Raw genomic sequence first — 18,481 nt, forward strand, 5'->3', positions numbered from 1 at the left:
TACTGGGGGGCAGGGGGGCACAGAGGGACCCGCTGCTTCCAGGGAGCCAGACTTGAGCTCTGCGCAGACTTAAGGCAAGGAACCACCTCCTTCCAGCCGGAGGCACGGTGCTAGGCACACAGCGGACGCTGGCCTTGTAGGAGCTTCTAGTAACAGGACTGCTGATGATCACAGTAACATCATCCACGACAAAGTAGCCCATCTGTGCGCCTCCCGGCCTGAACTTCCCACCGGGGACCGCGGAGGCAGGGCGGCGTCTGCCAACTCGGCCACTGACTCAGCGCACGACCCCCGCTCCCGGGGCAGTTGGGGGCCAGGGGAGAGGGCGCCCAAACAGCACCGGAGGGCCCCAGCCTCTGGCCGGAGTGGGCTGGGGGTCAGACATCACTCCAACTACTCACTCCAACCGCACCGGGCGCATTTCGGGGGGCAGGCCCGAGGCTGGGGAGGGGCGGGGCGTCTCCGGAGGCTCGGGCCGCCTCCGGGCTGGGCAGGCGCGGGGCGCGAGCGCGGGCGCGGGCGCGGGCGCGGGCGCGGCGCGGGGCGGGGCGGGGTGGGAGCGGGGGCGGTGCGCGGCGCCCGCGGCTCCTCCGCAGCGCGGCCGGCAGGTGGGCGCGCGCTCGCCGGGCGGGGGTCCGGCCGGGCCGCGCGCCTCCCCCGGAACTCGGCCGTGCCATTCCCATGATGCCCAGCCACCGGGCACGGCTTCCGGAGCGCGGCCGCCGCAGCCCCGCCGCCGCCGCCGGTAGGTCCGGGGAGGGAGCTCCGGGGGCCGCCCCGCCCCGCGCACGCGCGCCCCGCCCTCCCGCGCGCGCCCCCGGCGCCGGCGGCCCGGCCCCTCCGCGCCGGGACCCCGCCGCCTCCCCGGGACGCGGCGCGCGGGGCGGGGGCCGGTGCGGGGCCGAGTGGGAGGAGGGGGCCTGGCCGGAGGGCGGGCATGCAGGCCGCACCGCGGCGCCGGGCCGCCGGGGTAGGGGCCGCGGCGGGCGGGGCGGGCTCGGCCCGGCGCCGGGTAGTTAGCTGGCGCGGAGGGCGGGGGTCGCGGCCTCAGAGGCGGCTCCTGGCCGGGACCCCCGCCTGCGCGCGCCCGCGTTCCTCGAAGCCGGCCGGGCGCGGGGCCCAGGTGAGGCGCAGGTGAGGGCCCGCGGCGGGACAGCTTCCGGCGCGGCCGAGGGCCCGGGGCCCGGCCCTCCCGCTGAGATCGTGCCCTGCGCCCCGCCCCGTGCAGCTTCCCGGAGGGTCACCGGGCCCCTCGCCCCCAAGCCCACCGAGCCCAGAATATAACCCGGGTGCAGCCCTGCGTGGAGGCCCGACCCCTTCCTGCCAGAGAACCGGGTCGCCTCTCCGGGCGCCGGGATCCCTCCCGGCAGAGGCTGCGCTGGGAGTGAGCGCCCCCAGGCCGGGAGCAGAGGGCAGGGCAGGGTCAGCCGGGAGGGTCTCGCCTGGTCTCCGGCCCCCTAGGCACTGGCAGTGGCCCTGCAGCTTTGCTGGGGAGCCGTCCTTGCCGTATTGTAAAGTCTCATCTTCCGCGGGCCACGGCCGGAATTCCAGCGCACGCCCACTTCAGGCTGGCCCTCCAGAGAGGGCCCTCCTTCTGGGCCTTGTATCCCGACCCTCACCTCCCTAATCCTGGGGAAAGTCCAGCCTGGGAGGGAAGGGCAGGAGCGGCACAGCGTTAATGGCGAAGCCACATCGCGTGCGGGGAGCCGGACTTGGCCAGGGGATGAGCATTAGCAAGGTTCTGTCCTCCTGGAGGTTGGTGTCTAGACTGAGAAGAGACCCAGGTGCCCTTCTCCACTGTCAAATTCTAGCACCACATGGCTTTGGGGCGCAGGGCTGGGTGTCCTCACAGCCACCCTCCAGACCTGGTCCGCGGGTTCTCGTGGAGCAGGGTGGCAGTTTGGCAAAGCGAAAGCCCCCAGGCTTCAGCCCACAGTCTCTCCAAGTACAGTTTCGGGGAGTTTTCCAGAATGATTCATCTCATTGTGGGTGATTGTCTTAAAGCCACAAGCTGTCGCTGGAGACGCTGTCTGAATTTTTAACCTCATTCTTGCGCTAGGTAATTTGACAGTTCAGAAAACTGCCCACTAGGAGTCCGAGCTCTCGATAGTCATGTAAGAGCTACGAACATGGTCAAGGTGATGAGTAGAGAGCAGCGCCTTTCCTTCCGCCCACTCTGCTACCTGGAGTGGAAAGCACTGCAGCTTGGGTTCATCCTTGGGCCCACTTTTTCAGATAGCAGTGCTGTTTAAGAAGTTAATATTCTTTATTTAGACTCTTCCCAGTTCAAGGCCTATGCAGATGTCTCGTAATCGCTGTCATTTTGCCAAGGCAGCTTGAATGATGACCACAGCAAGGTGGGCGCAGCCCAGGGAAAGAGCCCTCCGCCTCCCCACTGTTGCTCCCCACTGCCCTTGGGAGGGAATCTCCCTGGAGGGTGGTGCTGTGGGAGGGATCGTGGACTGTTATGGGTGCTCACATCTGAGGACAGATAAATAGCCTCCCATGTTCCCTGCCGTCACCATCCTACAGGATCAGACCGATGGCCCAGGAGAGTTGGGAATTAGTTGTGGTTAACTGTATTTGGCCTCAGGGTAAGTTCTTCCAAAATTGAATTTTGAGCCCTTAATGTGATTTCTTTCCCCCCAAATACTTACCAGCTGTAGTTTCAGCCTCTGAATTAGGTCTCTGATTCTCTTTAATCTTGGCAGTCAAAAGTCCGTTTAAAAAGTGGGCACCAGATGCTACAGCGTAGAGGTGGGGGGACGAAGACCCAATCCCTGAACCGTTCTGCAAACGTCACGCCGAACCTGGACTTGAAGAGAATCGCAGGTAAATGCAGCAAATTCTTTTACATTGTAGAGTCTCACTTTCTGAGCATAAGTAGTAATAGCAGAGGACTTCCTTCTGAATTGGTCATGCCCTCTGGTTAATTGCTGGTCCCACCTGTTTGGGCACGTCTGTGCCTAGGTGGCTGGGCTAGGCTTTCCTGGAAAGGACTGTGGTGTGTAAACACAGGATTCTGTGCTCGTCAGGAAGGAAGCTCCTGGGGGAGAAGGATCTGCATGGGAAGCAAAGCAAACACACAGGCCACTTCCGGCCACCCCCCAAGGCCCCAGGGTGGTGACCGCCTTGCCCGGCACTGTTTGCAGTTGGAACTCGATTTCCCTGTTTCCACAAGCACTGCCAAGCTCTCCTCTTGAATCTCGGCTACTTTGCATTCCAGTTTGCAGGGGATCGGGAGAGGTCAGAGAAACATGTTAAGAGCTGACAGTTATATGATGTATTTTGCGTCTCTCTAATCGGCTGTGTACAGCCTGCGTTATGTTCCCCTCCCCGGCGGTGGTCCCAGACCTGTAGTGTAAAGGCTGTTGGGAGCAGCTCTTCAAAGTGTCCCCAAGACTATCCCAGTGGTTCTGCCGACCCAGCCACATTTGGTCTGAGATACAAAAGCTGTGGAGAAACCACACAGCGTGAAAAGGGGCACCTTACTGTGTTTGGGGCAACTTCTATATTAATTACCTAAAAATAATCATACGGTCCCGTGAGACCATCTGGCAAATATACATTCGACGTTTTAAAATAAAGAGGCTTTGGGCTTCCCTGGTGGCGCAGTGGTTGGGAGTCCGCCTGCCGATGCAGGGGACACGGGTTCGTGCCCTGGTCCGGGAAGATCCCACATGCCGCGGAGCGGCTGGGCCCGTGAGCCATGGCCGCTGAGCCTGCGCGTCCGGAGCCTGTGCTCCGCAACGGGAGAGGCCACAACAGTGGGAGGCCCGTGTACCGCAAAAAAAAATAATAATAAATAAAATAAAGAGGCTTTGGTATAAGTGAGTCTTTAAAGTTGTTTAGGGAGATAAATGTTTAAATGCTCCCATCGAGTAACTTCTCATTTCAGGAGCTGCTGATTCGCGTCAAGGTTGGACCTACCCACGACGTCTCACTGAACCTGGATTCATACTAGTTGTTCTTTTCCACCTGCAGAGGAGCACTGAGTCTTTATCTCATTGGCACCTCCTGACAACTTCTGGAGGTAAATAAAACCTCTGTTCCTGTCCCGGAGAAGATGGACAGAGGGACGGGGAAAGGACACTCGTGTGAGCTTCCGCGAGCTCGCTGCGGGTGGCTCGGAAGCGTTTTCTCATGAAGCTTCGTGGCCGTCTTGCATCTACAGCCAAGGGAGATGCGACCCGGGAGGCGTGAGTGACTTGCCCTGGGACCCGCGGCCGGCTGGACCCTCACCAGGCCCACCGCTTCTCCGTGACGTGACCTAGGGCGCCATCCCGGCGTGCCTTCTCCTCCAGGATGTGAAGCAGGCAGAGAAGCAAAGTGCCGCCTCTCTGCGCGTCCCGTCGGCTAGGATGTATCTCATGAATGCGCCTCCTGTGCTCGCCCTGCCGTCCAAATGGGAGGCCTTTGGCCCACCCGGGAGCTGTAGGTTTCCCGGATGCTTCTCGGAGCCGAAGGAGGGCGTCCCGAGAGCGGCGGTGAGCGCCAAGGTGCAGGCGGTCATCAGCACGCTTCAGGGGGACGGGGCCGCCCTGGGCATGAGTGGCGAGCATGGCCGGCAGAGAAGCCAGAGAGCGGAGAGGGGCCGCGGCACCAGGCTGGCTACCAGCCCCACCTTTGCCGCCTGTGGTCTTGCTGTTGGTTTTGACCCCAAGGGGGAGGAGGAGGCCGCGGCCCTTGGCCCCCTGGTGCTGGATTCGGACAGTGATGATTCCGTGGACCGCGACATTGAGGAGGCCATCCAGGAGTACCTGAAGGCCAAGAGCGGGGCCGCCCGGCCTCCCGCAGCCGGTCGATGCAAACCAGAGCCGCCTCCGAGTGGCACCCTGACCGCCCTGTGCCCCCCAGACCTTGCAGCTGGCCCCACTGGTGTCCCCGGCAGCCACAGGGGAGTCGGCCAGGACCAGGGCTCTGCCTCGCCGCTCAGCGTGAGCAGTGAGGACTCCTTCGAACAGAGCATCCGGGCGGAGATCGAACAGTTCCTAAGTGAGAAGAGGCAGCACGAAACCCAAAAATGCGACGTTCCTGCAGACAAAAAACCAGACCCCGCTGACAGCTTGGCCCAGTCGGCGTCTAGATCCAGCAGAGAGCCGACGGGCAAGGCCTACCAGCAGGAGCTGGCAGGCGCCTGTAAGGAGTTCACCTTCCGGAAGCCTCCCAGGTCCACAAAGGCTGGCGCGCTGCCCAGAGGCCCCAGGTGCAAGGTCACCGTTGAGCCCGCCGCGGCTGCGGGCCGCCCTGCAGAAGCAGCCCCTGGTAAAGTCGGGGTCAGGAGGGGCACCGGCTCAGGGAAGAGGGGAAGGCGAGCCAGGAGCGCGGCCCTGGTGCCTGAGGCGGCCGACTCAAGCAGCGATGATGGCATCGAGGAGGCCATCCAGCTGTACCAGCTGGAGAAGAGGAAGGAGGCAGGCGGCGAGCCGCCGCAGAGGGCCCTGCCCGCGGAGGAGAAGGGCCCCGGGCCCCCTACACACGGCACGGGCCTCTGCACCAAGAGCACCTGGCTCGAAGGCCACGGGAAGACCCCGGGCAAGAAGAAGCCGGTGGCCACCAAGGCCGCGGACTTCAGCCCGGGTGGCCTGGACCCCGACCACCCCTCCAGGCCTCCCAGGGAAACCGTGGCTCCTGCACCTCCAGGAAGTACAGCTGCCGAAAGCAAATCTGTGGACGGGTCCCCGTGCCGCGCAGACACATCCGCGGAGCTGATGTGCGCTGAAGCGATCCTGGACATTTCCAAAACGATCCTGCCGGGTCCCCTGGAGGGCGGCACCAGATCCCCGCCCACCAGCCCACTCCTGTATCCCCACGACGTGCCTTCCTGCTCCGACGGTGACAGCAGCTCTGTGGACAGCGACGACAGCATCGAACAGGAAATCCGGACGTTCTTGGCTCTGAAGGCGCAGTCAGGGGGGCTGCTGCCCAGGACGGAGACGTGCCCGCCACCGGCACACAGCCCGCTGCTGCCGTCCGGCCTCAGCGCCTCGGCCTCCAAAACGCCGGACCTGTCACTGAGCTGCAAGAGGAAACGCGGAGCAGGCAGCACCGCCGTGCGGCCGTGCACGCCCAAGAGGACCAGAGACACGGCCGAGGCGCAGGAGGGCGCCCGGGACGCCGACCGCAGCCAGGGGAGAGCGCAGCCCAGCCAGGGGAAAGCCAGCGAGGCCCCGGGAAGGGAGGGTGAGACCTGGGGCCAGCCTCTCCCCTGCAGGACGGGCGTGCTGGGTGATGAGCACGGGGCCCCGGTCACGCAGGGTACCGTGTTGCCAGGCCCCGGGAAGGCGGCCGAGGCGAGGCGCGTGGATGAGAAGGAGAGCTCCGAGGACAAGAGCAGCTCGCTGGACAGTGACGAGGACCTGGACACGGCCATCAAGGACCTGCTGCGGTCCAAGCGGAGGCTCCGGAAGAGGTGCAAGGACCCCAGAGCCGGCTGCAAGAAGAGGGTCAGGTTCAGCACCACGGAGACGCAGTTCCTGGATAAAGTAGGGGGCTTCCCGAAAGACTGGAAAGACCGAAGCCCACATCTGCTGAAAAGCTGCCTCTCAAAGTCCAGAAAAGAGAGCCCGGGGAGACCCTCGCACGTCCTCTGCCGAGAAGCGGTGAGAGCAAAGCCAGACGGCATGGCAGCCGAGGACGCGCCCCCGGCTCCCCGGTCCAGGGGCCAAGCCGCAGGAAGGAGCCTGTTCTCTGGTGAATCGGAAGCCCGTGAACTTCGTGGTCCGGCCCCAAGCCCCAGTTCCCTGTCTGATGACAGCAGCTCTGTAGACAGCGATGACAGCATTGAACTGGAGATTAGGAAGTTTTTGGCCGAAAAGGCCAAGGAGTCCGTGAGCGGATCAGAAATTCAAGGAGGGGGCCCCACCGCTCTCGGGACGGGGAATGGGGGCAAGCCAGAGCTGCCGTGCCGGAAAGTGCTACCTCCCGGCCCGGCCCTTCAGCCTGGCATGTGCACCCGGAGCCAGAGGTGCAGGGGGCCCTTGCAGCCGGCCGAGGGACCGAGGGGCCCGGGCAGAGCCTTCGCTCCGGCCGGGAGGAGCAGCCCCCGCGCCGAGCCGGCCTGCAGCCCTGCAGCCCTGGCCAGATGCGAACTGGTGCCGCCCAGGAGCGCCAGCGGGACCGCGTCTGCCAAAGGGTCACCAGCCAGTAGGAGAACCGCCTATGCGCCCAAAGATAAGAGCCCGAGGGGGGCCGAGGCTGCCGCGGGGGAAAGCGCATTGGCTCAGCTCCCGAGCTGCATGGAGGCTGGCGCTCGGGCAGACAGCCGGAGCTCACTGGCACGGACCCCAGGCGCCGAGCGAGAGGGGAGGCCCCGGGCCGGCCTCGCCCTGCCCTGGACTGACTTCTCCCCCCAGAGCCGGTTGCAGAGCACCTGGGCACTGAGCACGAAAGGCAGGGACGCGGCGGCGTGGAAAGGGGGCCTCAGGGGCCAGAGAGAGAAGCGGCTGGAGGGCCAGGCCCGGGGCTCGCCCAGCCTCGCCGTGGACCCCAAGAGAGGCCTGCCTTTTGCCGGCTTCTCACCACTGCTCTCCACGCAGCTGTTTCACTTCGGGAAGAGTGTCTCCTGGGGGGGGAAGCAGGCCAGCCTCTTCAGTCCCCCCCTGAGCCTGCCTCTGCAGGGCGCATCCTTCTCAGCCTTCCGAGAGACCCAGGCTGGCCACGGCCCAGTGTTCGGAAGCTCACACTTGCTGGTGAAGCAGGAGGGTGGCCGCTGGCCGCCCAGGAAGTCCCAGGCAGGGCTCAGTCTGCCCGACAGGAGGAACTCGGGGCCGGAGGAGAGCATCTTAGACCTGCGGTACAGGCGGAGGGGGGTGGACAGAGACGATGAAGACCAAGAGGTCCTGGGCAGCGATGCCAGCGAGTTCAGCGATGCGTCTGTGGAGGAGGGCGGCAGCCTCTTGGCCAAGGGCCCCGTCCTCCAGCTGTGAGCACGCTCCTGGCCGCGGCAAGTGTGGGCGAAGCATGTGTGTGCCCGTCCCCACATGTCACACACTCCTGAGGAAAGGGCGGAGCCCCGGAGGCCCCTGTACAGCCTGTATATATGTACACTAACGCGAAAGGATGTTTTTATTTAACAGATGTGTCCTGGTAAATATAATTTTTGTAGGCTTTTTGTAAATTATTTAAAGTGCTGTAAAAAATATTTTTGGTGAATACCATTGTTGGATTTTGTAGGGCGTCCCTCGGGGCAGTTTTCCGTGGTCTCCGCACTAGTCTTAGATCAGCAAACACTTGGTTCCGACTGTCCCTGCACTTGGGGTTGAGCGCTGGTGGCCGTGGCCAGTCGTGGCCACAGTTCGGGCCCGAGGAAGGCAGCAGCTGGTGCCCCGCCTGAGACGTGCCAGAGCGCCCCAGCGGGCTTGGTTGGGACACCCCTGGACAGCACTTCCTATGTAAAAGAGGCCCGAGCATGTCTTCAATTGGAAAAGCGTTTCAAAGCACAATGGCCAGCGAGCAAACCGGCCATGCCAGTTGCACGTAGGAGTCCTGAGTGAGATCTCAGGGCCGGTCACCAGTTCACGCCTGAAGCCTGTGTTGTTTAACGTCCAGTCCTGTTCAATCATGACATGATGCTACCGGCTCAATAAACCTATTTTTATACAGGAGCTGCCGTCCTTCATTTTTAGTCACAGCTCTAAAAAGGTACCAGGCAGCCCGTGTGTTTTAAATGCCCTTGTCCTGATCTGGGCAAAGCAAAGAGGCAGCGGCTGCTTCATGGGTTCTGGTGCCCGGAGTCCTGAGGACCGAGGACAAAGCCCACCGCCCTCCGGGAACTGGGCTCGCTGGGACTGTGCTCCACCAGCAGGGGCGTGCCCGTGCTCGGTGTGTTTGAGCGGCGGTGCCACGCACACAGGGAAGAGCGTGGCATCCTATACCTTGTGCTCTGAGGCTGCTGCGGTGCCCACAGCTACAGAAGAGGCAGGTGGGAACCTGCACACGTGAGGCTGAGCGCTGACGTTTACCCGCGATCGTCCAGCAAACTGATCGGCTGCCGCAATTGTGACAACTCATCAGTAGCTGCAATGGGCCTGGAGCAAGGTTTAATTTGCAGCTGAAGTTGTTATTCTGATGTGCAAGTGAATTTTCTACATGTTGTGCCCCCCCCCAGGTCTTAGCAGGAATTCACTTCTGTACCCAAATGGGGACGTGTGCCAGCACCCACAGTCAGTGTCCGCTGGGTCAGATGCTGTGACGAGCAGGCCCTGTGGACTCTGTGACCGTCCGGTGCCTACACGCTGTGCATCCGATATTTCCGTTGTCGAATATTCATTCACTTAAGTGCTTCCCGGAAAAACAATAATCCATGCTTTAAATTTCATTTAATTTTGAAGGAGTGCTTTTAACACTTGAAAACAAAAATCAGCTTGTTTTGTATATAAGAACTGGATTTTTTGTTTTTTGGGTTTTTTTTATGCTAATAAATCAGGCACTGCTCACAAATCAGTTGATGTAGTCTGTCCTGTGCAGAGTGGCCTTTGCAGGATGTTGACGTGAGAACCCGATGTCCAGGACCTGCCAGTGTTCTTCTGTGCCATCGTGCATTTAGTCCTGAGCACCTGTCTGCTCCTGCGGCCCATCCCAGTCTCCCCCAGACCCTTTGCACCTTCCTCTCCCCCTGCCTCCCTAGCCCCAGTCTGTGTGCTTACCTGGCAGTGCAGGCCATGCCTGGTTTTCACAAACTGGACGTAAACGTGATCGTGCGGGCCCATCCCTGGATTGCCAACAAGCCATGCTGCGTGAAAGAGTTTTGCTTTCCCTCTCTCCAACATCCTAGGTCAACTCTGGCACACACTGGGGCCAAGGTCCGAGGTCCCCCTGCACCCTGTCTGCAAAGGGGGCTGCAGTGGGGGGCAGACGGGAGCACTGTCCCTCAGTGATGGCTGTCTATACGTTTGCAGCCCTGGTACAGCTCCTCCGATGATCCGGGCCCGATCCTGCATCCCTGCATCACAGCATCCCCGGAGCTGCTGCATGAGATGGCACGTGTGCCCGCACTTGTAGGAAGAGTCTCGGCGAGGGTGTGTTACCAAATCAAGCTGTAATTACTCAGACCTACAGATAAGTCCGAACCAAAGAGCCCCTCTTGCTTCCCAATGGGGAGGGGGTGGGCGTCTATGTACCTGGGGCCACAGGTTCATTTCACCTAATGCAAAGAAGGGGGAGAGACCCGTTTTTTTGTTTTTGTTTTTTTGGGGGGGGTTTTTTGCGGTATGTGGGCCTCTCACTGTTGTGGCCTCTCCAGTTGTGGAGCACAGACTCCGGACGCGCAGGCTCAGTGGCCATGGCTCACGGGCCCAGCCGCTCCGCGGCATGTGGGATCCTCCCGGACCGGGACACGAACCTGTGTACCCTGCATCGGCAGGCGGACTCTCAACCACTGTGCCACCAGGGAAGCCCCAAGAGACCCGGTTTTTGAGGTGTCTAATGCTCTGGGTTAGGTCATCCTGGGGTCACTGTGTCGCTGCAGGAACTGCCCCCTTTTCTGGAAAGAATGGGCCCGTTTCAGAAGTCCCAGCAGAATAGGATGGGAGGGGGAAGAGGGGGAAGTCCTGGAGGTTAGTGTTCAATGTTCACCACCCACGTCTCCGCATCAAGGAGAGGGTCTTCCTAAAGAGAAGAGTCATGGACTTCCCTGGTGGTGCAGTGGTTAAGAATCCTCCTGCCAATGCAGTGGACACGGGTTCGAGCCCTGGTCCTGGAAGATCCCACATGCTGCGGAGCAGCTAGGCCCATGCACCACAACTACTGAGCCCACGCGCTGCAACTACTGAAGCCCGCGTGCTCTAGGGCCCGTGCTCCTCAACAAGAGAAGCCACCGCAATGAGAAGCCTGCGCACCGCAATGAAGAGTAACCCCTGCTTGCCACAACTAGAGAAAGCCCACACGCAGCAACGAAGATCCAATGCAGACAAAAATAAATAAAATTTTAAGAAATCGCGAAGTGTTGCTCTGAACTTCCTCTTTTGCTCAGAATCCAAGTTATCAACAGGTTTTCCCAAGCTGTGACGCACTCGCAGTGGGAAACCAGGCCCTCAACTGAAATACTAGCACTTTATCTGCTCATATAAAAAGTATTACCACCTTGATCCTCCTCTCTCCTTGAAATTAATTTAAGGGACTGTGTAGAGGGGACGGGGAGGGGGAAATATTATATTATTTGCAGAAGCTTTGAGATTTCTGGTGTTTTGTGTGCTGAGCAGAGGGATTTTTTTTTCCCAGTGTCAACACATTTTACTAGGTATTTGAAACCATTTATTCTAATTGACTAAATAAATGATTAAATATCACTGAAGAAAAATAGACAAATGAAAATATACTTTTAGAGTAAGAAGTTACTGGTTTTAAGCCAACTCAGCAGCTAAATTAAGTGATTAGTAAAGTGCTGTGGAACTTCGTCAATGTTTCATTTCAGAGTGGAATAGAGGCCAGATAAAGAAAAGACCTACTCGTGGATGGGGAAAGAGTTTCTCTGGAATTGCCGTGCAGTTTATTTAATAACCTGTGGAAACTGGTTTTTGTTAACCTCTTTGGATCGCCTTTCCCGTAATTGTTCTGATTGGATTTAAGATTTCAAAAGAACTCAGTACAAAGGTCAGAAGAATGATGGGTGTCATTTTCTTCCCATTCTGTATGCTATAATGCCGAACAGAAGGCATGTTCTTGTAATTTAGAAATAGACCTGTCAAGCTAAACTCTTTTATTTTTCCCTCACACATAAAGATTCCAGTTTGAAAATAGGTTAAGAAGATAAATTTCATGATAATCACTGGAGTTCGTATATGACTCGTGCAAACAGGTAGGAAGTTAGAGTGTGTCTATGGGGTCAGATTCTGATGACCTGGCCCCTCCCAGGACCCCCCAAGGCAGGTTCAAGCCCAGGACCTGCTGCAGGGTACCCCCTCTGGAGCCTAATTTTCCCATCCATAGATGGAGGTACAGCAAGACCTGCCCCAGGCGTGAGCATCAAATGAGGTGACACTGTCAAAGCTCTTCGAAAACCGTGAAAACAGACAAGTGGAGGGGAGCATGGCACCTCGCGGGGGCCCAGGCGCCAGGAGCATGTGGGAATTGGGAGCCTGAGCCGGAGATGGTGGGTGAGTTTTCAGGAAGACAGGCATGTACGTTATACCAGAGGTACTTCGGTTGTCCGTCTTTCCAGACATTTATTCTACGTACAGAGTCTAACGTTCCATTAACTCATTAGCAACTGATACAGAAATATTGGTTATTGGCTATGACAATTAAAGCACGTCAATGCCTGATTTTGATGCCAGGATTAACTTCGTAAAGCTCACTGGCGTGCTTGGCATGTTTTGTTTGTGGATGTCAGCTCGACTGACAGTCCCAGCCTGGGCTCTGACCTACACACACTGTCCTGTTCCGGGAGTGCAGGTGCTCACCGGGTCTAGCTTGGAGGGGAAACCATCACTTTGCCTGACGGCTGCATCCTCCCCTAGATCCCCTGCGCTTCCCAGCCAGCTTCAGAGGAAGGGATTTGTCCTTTTCAGTGAGTTTAGAAACCGGATTGATCAGCTGTTCTTTTTCTTTTTTTATTTCAACAGAGGAGGAATACAGAAACATTCTGAGGATTTTGGTATTTTTAATGAAAGCTTGTTTAAAAAAAAAGGCATTTTCAGTGTGATGCCTGGAGTCTGTGCTAGTTTTCCAGCTAAGGAGAAGGATATGACATAGACCCTGGCTCCAGACGCAGCTTTGTACCTTTTCTATTCAAATAATAGATTGATTTTCTCTGGAAACCATTTCCACCCCAAACTGAACATTAAGAATGTTGCTGAAATGTTTACTTTTGTGTAATAATAAGTCTTTAATGAAGAAATAACCGGTGATGGTATTTCATTTCCTCCCCAATTCATATGTCAGTAAAATCTCTTTGGGTAAAAACCTTTGTAAGGACGGTAGCGACGCTGGTCTGTAACAATGATTTCTTCTGTCTGGTTCCAACACCTTCCGGATTTCCTGTGATGAGCTGCCATAAAGGGAGGTGGGAGGAATCTATGTCTGGAAGATATATATTGTCGTAGAAAATGTTTTCTTATTGAGGACCCTCTACATCACAGTAAACATGGATTGAGAACTAACTACATGGAAAGAGAAATCCACTTCATGTAGTTATTACCCCCACCTGAGAAAAACATGGTCTTCCCCCGCCTGATTTTTTTTAAACTTTTTATTGAAGAGGTACAATGAACAGCAAGTGGGGAAGCCCCACGTACACCTCACCCCTCAGCAACCAGCAGCAGTCACCAACCTTGTTGACTCCGCCTCTGTCCCCGCCCCATTCGTGGCCAGCGGGTCTCAATATCACTCCAAGCTTGGCCCGGGTCAGGGCCAGTAAGGGCCCTCCCGCCTGGTCCCGCCTGGAGCTTCCCTCCCGAGGTCCCCTCTGCCTCCTCGCCCAGCCCTCGCCCACACCCAGGCAGAGCATCCTACCCTCCCTCCGTGGCTCGGCAGGTGCTTGAGAGCAGAAGCCACGCGTAGTTTGTCATGAGTATAAAAATGGCTCCCACAGATGCGGGTGGGGCTCTCGGGCGTTCCCAGCCTTCAGACTGAGATCGGGGTCCCGGCATGCCCACCGCCCTACTCATCGATTATACCTGAGTCAGGGACTGGGACATGGCAAGGTTTTTAATGGAAAGTCAAGCCATTAGCTCTTTTTCATCTAGATGTAAAACAGAGAAAGTAGGGCATCATAGCCCCGTTTGCAAATTTTTCTAAACTAGAGGGGAAAAATATTTTCAGGGAAAGCAGTGAAGTGTGTTCCTTTACAGTTGGGCAAGTTATCAAAGATTACAGCTGCCAACTGTCCAGACTATCTCCGCCAGAGCCGGGAGCCCCTCAGTCACAGATGGACGGCTTGCTGACCCTGTAGCTGGGGTGGAAGTTGAGCCGGTCGTAGAAGGTGATGTAGTTGTCCGGACCCGTCACAATGCTCTTCTCCATGGAGACGTTGAAAGTATTGTTCTGGAACATTCCACCAGCTGCAACTTGTCTAGAAAATTTATACGAATTTGGATAAAATACCTTCTGGAAGTGAAAAGGGGACACTAGGGTTAGTGATACATGATAACACTCTTGAGCAATCAGTTATTAGGTATTTTGGGAAGAAAAATAAAAATTTGTAAGAAAATGTTTTTAAATTCTTATTTTGTAAGAAAATGTCGTCTCCAGTCCTAGGAAGCAGAGAAGCCAGGGTGGGCAGGATGGCTGGCCTAGTTGGCCCCAACCATCCCAATTTCCGCCTAATTTCAGGGAATAATGATTAATGGTGCCTCCTTTCACTATCACATGGATAGAAGAATCAATTATGGGGCCACCTGGGCAAGGCATTGCCACATCTGAATATGGTTACAAGGGGTCAGGCCCAAAGCTGTTCCCAGTTCAGCTTTTGCCAGCTGTACAACTAGGGCAAGTTACTGGACCTCTCTGAACTTGAGTTTTCTCTTCCGTGGAAAAGAGAGAACATCAGTAGGTTTCCACCTTGATGGGGTATTAGAATCCCTTGTAGAGCTTTAAAACAATTCTGATGGCCGTGCCCCCCCCCCAGCCGAGGGGTCTGGGGAGGGGATGCCCTAGCGAGGTGGAGGTGCAGTGAGAACGCAGATGAGGCCGCTGGTGTGTGCGGGCACCCAGGGGTAGGAGTCATTTCAGCACTACAGCGTCCCCAGGTGACCTCGAGGTTTCTGACAGAAGTGGCCTGGACCACCAGCAGATAGTACACTTGGGGCAGGTGGCCTGTTCTGGGCTCCCCTCATGTCAAGTAGATCATTTGATGTTTTGTCTCCTTGGCAGGAAGCAAGTACCAAGAGAAACGGCCTTCAGTGCATTCTTTCGGTTGTTTTTTGTGGTGGTTGTTTTTGTTTTGTTTTGTTTCATTTTTGGCTGCACCCTGCGGCATGTGGGATCTTCGTTCCCCGACCAAGGATCAAACCCGCGCCCCCTGAAGTGGAAGTGCGGAGTCCTAACCACTGGGCTGCCAGGGGATTCCCAGTGCATTTTTCAATAGACTTTATTTTTTAGAGCAGCTTGGGGTCTACAGAGAAGCTGTGCAGACTGAAGAGTTCCCGGATCGCCTCCCCGGCAGCACACACGGCTGACCTGCTGTTCACATCTCCCATCGGTGCATTTAGAACAACTGAGACAATGGTGACGGGTCGTCATTAACTAAAGTCCACGCTGTACGTAGGGTCCACTTTTTGCCTTGTACATGCTGGGTTTTGACAAATGAATAATGAATGACATGTATCCACCACTACAGTGTCATTAAGAATAGTTTCCTTCAGTATATTCTCTAAAACCCAAAGAATGCATTTTTATTTTCTGTTCCCACGTGGGAAGGAAACACTGCGTGCCGCTGGTTGAGTCCCGCGGCCACACTCAGGTCAGGAAACTGGAAAGCAGGTTCCAGATAAAGCAGGTCGATAAGCGGCAGGAAAAATTTCTAAACTTGCTTCCGGGGAACCTCGGTGCTTCACGTCCCACTGCCTCATAAGACCAGCAAATGGCCTTTTTTATAAAAGCAAAACATCTGGACCTATGTTTGTAAGTGTGTCGGTCTTTTTCGTGGAAATACCTGATCCCTTGATCCTGGGAGAATGACCTTTAAATGCTCTAGGAACTTTCTAGAGAAATAATCTTCTCACAAAAGCTCTATCCCCCATGAAAAACAGGTAAATAAGCAATTATCATGATCTTTTAACATGAATAATTTGGAAGAAAAACAACAACACTGCCAGCCCCAAAATGGGAGGCCCTCCTGTCTTGGGTACCCAGGGGATGCTTACACTGACTGGTCCATCTGCCCTTCACCTGGACCCAGCAGGGGCATCAGGGGGTTCTAGGAGGCTCCCTGCCATGTGAGGTTGATCTCAAAGAGGGGTCAGGTTCCCCAAAAGTGCACAGATCCCGGGGCCCTTTTGTAACCTGTGCTTTCATCAGCCAGTGCTGTCTCTTAAGATCACAAGTTAAATATTTCATAAAATACGGTATTACTCCAAAAAGAAGGCAGTTCTTCATTTATCTGCCTCAAAACCTACTGCATTAGGTTACGAGAGTCGGCTGGTTGTACGAGTGAATGGGGCCAGCCCTTTGGGATGTTGTAAGGAAGACTACATGCCCTTTTTCCATCCTTTAAATCATTTCATTGCTAAACTCATTCGTTCATTTATTTCTACCCTGCCCTGTCCCAAAAGGAATTGAGGTGCGCCCTCCCCCTTGGTGCTGTTGGAACTGCGGGCCTCTCTGCACCTCCCCCTCCTGATGTGTTGCTCTTTTGAGAAATCCGGAGTCTCAGCCTCCTCCTAGAGATGCCCCACCTGCGCACCTTTCTTTGCCTCCTCCTTACCGGCATCTCGTGCACGGTGGGTGCTCTGCTCCCATAAGCTTGGTTACTGGTCCTGTACACTGAGGGGGGCTCCTTGGTCCTAGCAGATGAGAAAAATACTTTCTTTTCCACTCATTTGTTTTAATTCTGCCCAAGCCACAGCTTTAACATATTTGGTTGGTGGAGCTTTGTTGGAAATGCCCCAGATGGGCGATGCAGCCGTGAACCTGGGCTCCTGTCGAGTGCAGGGTTGGCCTCCCTGGCAGGCTCAGCCTCCCTGACTCCCTCTGCTGACCTCTGCCAAAGCCCTAAAGAACTCCCAGTGGGACCTGGGCCCATGCTGTCATTTCCTGGGTGGGTGGGTAGGCTGGGAGCTGTGACTCAGCCTCCAGGCCTGCCACTCGCGGGGGCCAGCCCTTTGGGATGGGAGGGGATGCCCTCCCATGGCGGGGGGGGGGGGTCCCTCCACTTCTGAGCCTCCAGGAGAAAATGTCCCTGCAGTCTCTAGTCCTGATGCTATTGGTACAGCAGTTTAACTAGTGGCTGTGGGCTCACACACCCCAGCTCTGCCTCATACTAACTCTGGGATCTTTCTACAACCCAGATGTCCCTCCTGGGAAATGAAGATGCTAACAGATGCCAACTCTGTGGGATCGTGGAGGGACTAAGGGGGAGAGGGGGGAGCAGGGAAGGCACGCACAGCCTGCCCAGCTGTGTCTTAAGAGGCTGCAGCGCTCTGGAACAGCTGGCAGGCCACGCCCCTCGGCAGCCTGGTGATGGAGGTGTCGCCATGCACCTCAGGCGGACGGGTTCTCTCCGCCTAGAAAGGAGAGGAGACTGACCCCGCCCTAGAGGGTGCTGCTGGGATCAGCCCGAGTTGTGTGATTTCCCCTGGGCAAACCCCGCCCCACCTCGCTGGCGGGAGGCCCACTCCACCCGCGAGTCGCAAGCCGCAGGCAGCACCTCCGCGCTCATTTGGTGGTTAACAGCTGACCCCGCTTTTGACTTGGGGGCCGGGAGGGGGCCTGGGGGTTCTTGCACAACGGGCCATCTGCGCAGAGCGCAGGACCAGCTGGGCACCTGGCTGGCGGCTGGACCAGGAGCCCTTTCTTTCCTCTTCGTATGCCAGGTGGACCCTGACCGGACTCCCTGGTCCTCACCTGTAGCCCCGAAACCAAGCCGGGTTGTTGAACCTGGCCGGCAGGTCCTCGCTCACGCGGTAGTAGTCGCTGGTTTTCTCCGGCGGGGCCTTGGCCTTGGGCACCTCCTGCTCCGCGCATCCCTGGGGGTCCTCCTCGGACATCTCGCCTCGGTCCACCCGAGTTTCGGGGGAAAGAGCGAGCGGGCAGGAAACAGCTTCTCAGCCCTGGGGCCGTGAGGGGCCGCGCGGCGTCTTGTTGCTAAGCGACGGTCCGGTCACCTGACTGGGTGGGCGGGGCCCTTAAAGGCGCCGCGCCTCCTGGGCCGGAGGCCGCCCACCGCCGGCTTGTGGGGGCAGAAGTCCGAAGTTCTAGAACCTTCCGTGGCGAGCCACGAGGCCCTAGGCTAGCCGGGATAATAAGGCATTACTTCCTGGGGCCGCAGTGCCGGGTACCCGATGATCAGTAGCCTTCGGCGCCAACATTTCCCCAAATGCGGTGGGGGGCAGATTTCCAGGCAGATGAAACCCCGGGCCTGGGGCTTCATCGGCAAATTGCGGAGTTCAGGTTCTCTAAGGCCGCTCGGCTGTAACGCTCCGACGCTCACCGCGTGGGCCAGGGCTGCTCCTTGACCCCCACCCCCGACTTCAGGCCCCCCAGTACGCTGCATCTAAAATTAAGACTCCAGATTTGCCTAACTTTATGGAATCTTTCTAAGCCAAATGTTTAAAAATTAAAACACTTTTGGACAGCGGGAGGTTGTGCTGGACTGGCCGCAGGTGAAGACGGTCCCCACCTCCCGGCGAGTTCCCGCGGGACGGCTGGGAACCTCCTCGGCCGCCGGGCACTGTGCAGGGAGGGGGCGAGGGGAGGAGTATCCAGACCCTGCGCTCGACAGGACCCCGGCTCCGGCCCGCCCCACGCTCCTTGCGGGTCCACGGTGCCCGGGCAGACCTGGGGCGCAAGGCCCAGCCTTCCCCAAGGACTGCGTGCTCCGACC

The 18,481-nt window shown here is 57.4% G+C and overlaps 2 protein-coding genes across 14 annotated transcripts; one reads left to right on the forward strand and one right to left on the reverse strand.

Moving 5' to 3' along the window:
• The first annotated feature begins 572 nt into the window (after positions 1 to 572).
• Positions 573 to 10,942, forward strand: PPP1R26 (protein phosphatase 1 regulatory subunit 26). Of its 13 annotated transcripts, XR_010944776.1 has the most exons (6): positions 1,141 to 2,357; positions 2,533 to 2,594; positions 2,712 to 2,832; positions 3,899 to 4,033; positions 9,900 to 10,019; positions 10,597 to 10,942. XR_010944776.1 is itself a non-coding variant. In XM_067742813.1 (5 exons), the coding sequence occupies exon 5, from the start codon at positions 4,362 to 4,364 to the stop codon at positions 7,926 to 7,928; it is 3,567 nt and encodes a 1,188-aa protein (XP_067598914.1). In that variant the 5' UTR covers positions 1,010 to 1,134; positions 2,275 to 2,357; positions 2,533 to 2,594; positions 2,712 to 2,832; positions 3,899 to 4,361; the 3' UTR covers positions 7,929 to 9,441. The 13 variants fall into 13 exon arrangements, 12 of the variants coding, with proteins under 12 accessions (XP_067598919.1, XP_067598915.1, XP_067598917.1 ...); XM_067742813.1 differs by lacking the exons at positions 9,900 to 10,019; positions 10,597 to 10,942 and adding an exon at positions 1,010 to 1,134 and having other exon boundaries at positions 2,275 to 2,357; positions 3,899 to 9,441; XM_067742812.1 differs by lacking the exons at positions 9,900 to 10,019; positions 10,597 to 10,942 and adding an exon at positions 1,010 to 1,123 and having other exon boundaries at positions 2,275 to 2,357; positions 3,899 to 9,441.
• Positions 10,943 to 13,630: 2,688 nt separating this feature from the next.
• Positions 13,631 to 18,470, reverse strand: PIERCE1 (piercer of microtubule wall 1). Its single transcript, XM_067742823.1, has 3 exons — positions 17,503 to 18,470; positions 16,364 to 16,442; positions 13,631 to 14,046 (listed from the first exon to the last, which is right to left on the reverse strand). The coding sequence occupies exons 1-3, from the start codon at positions 17,643 to 17,645 to the stop codon at positions 13,858 to 13,860; spliced, it is 411 nt and encodes a 136-aa protein (XP_067598924.1). The 5' UTR covers positions 17,646 to 18,470; the 3' UTR covers positions 13,631 to 13,857.
• Positions 18,471 to 18,481: the final 11 nt, after the last annotated feature.

This window comes from Pseudorca crassidens, chromosome 7, assembly GCF_039906515.1.
Source record: "Pseudorca crassidens isolate mPseCra1 chromosome 7, mPseCra1.hap1, whole genome shotgun sequence".
NCBI lineage: Eukaryota > Metazoa > Chordata > Mammalia > Artiodactyla > Delphinidae > Pseudorca > Pseudorca crassidens.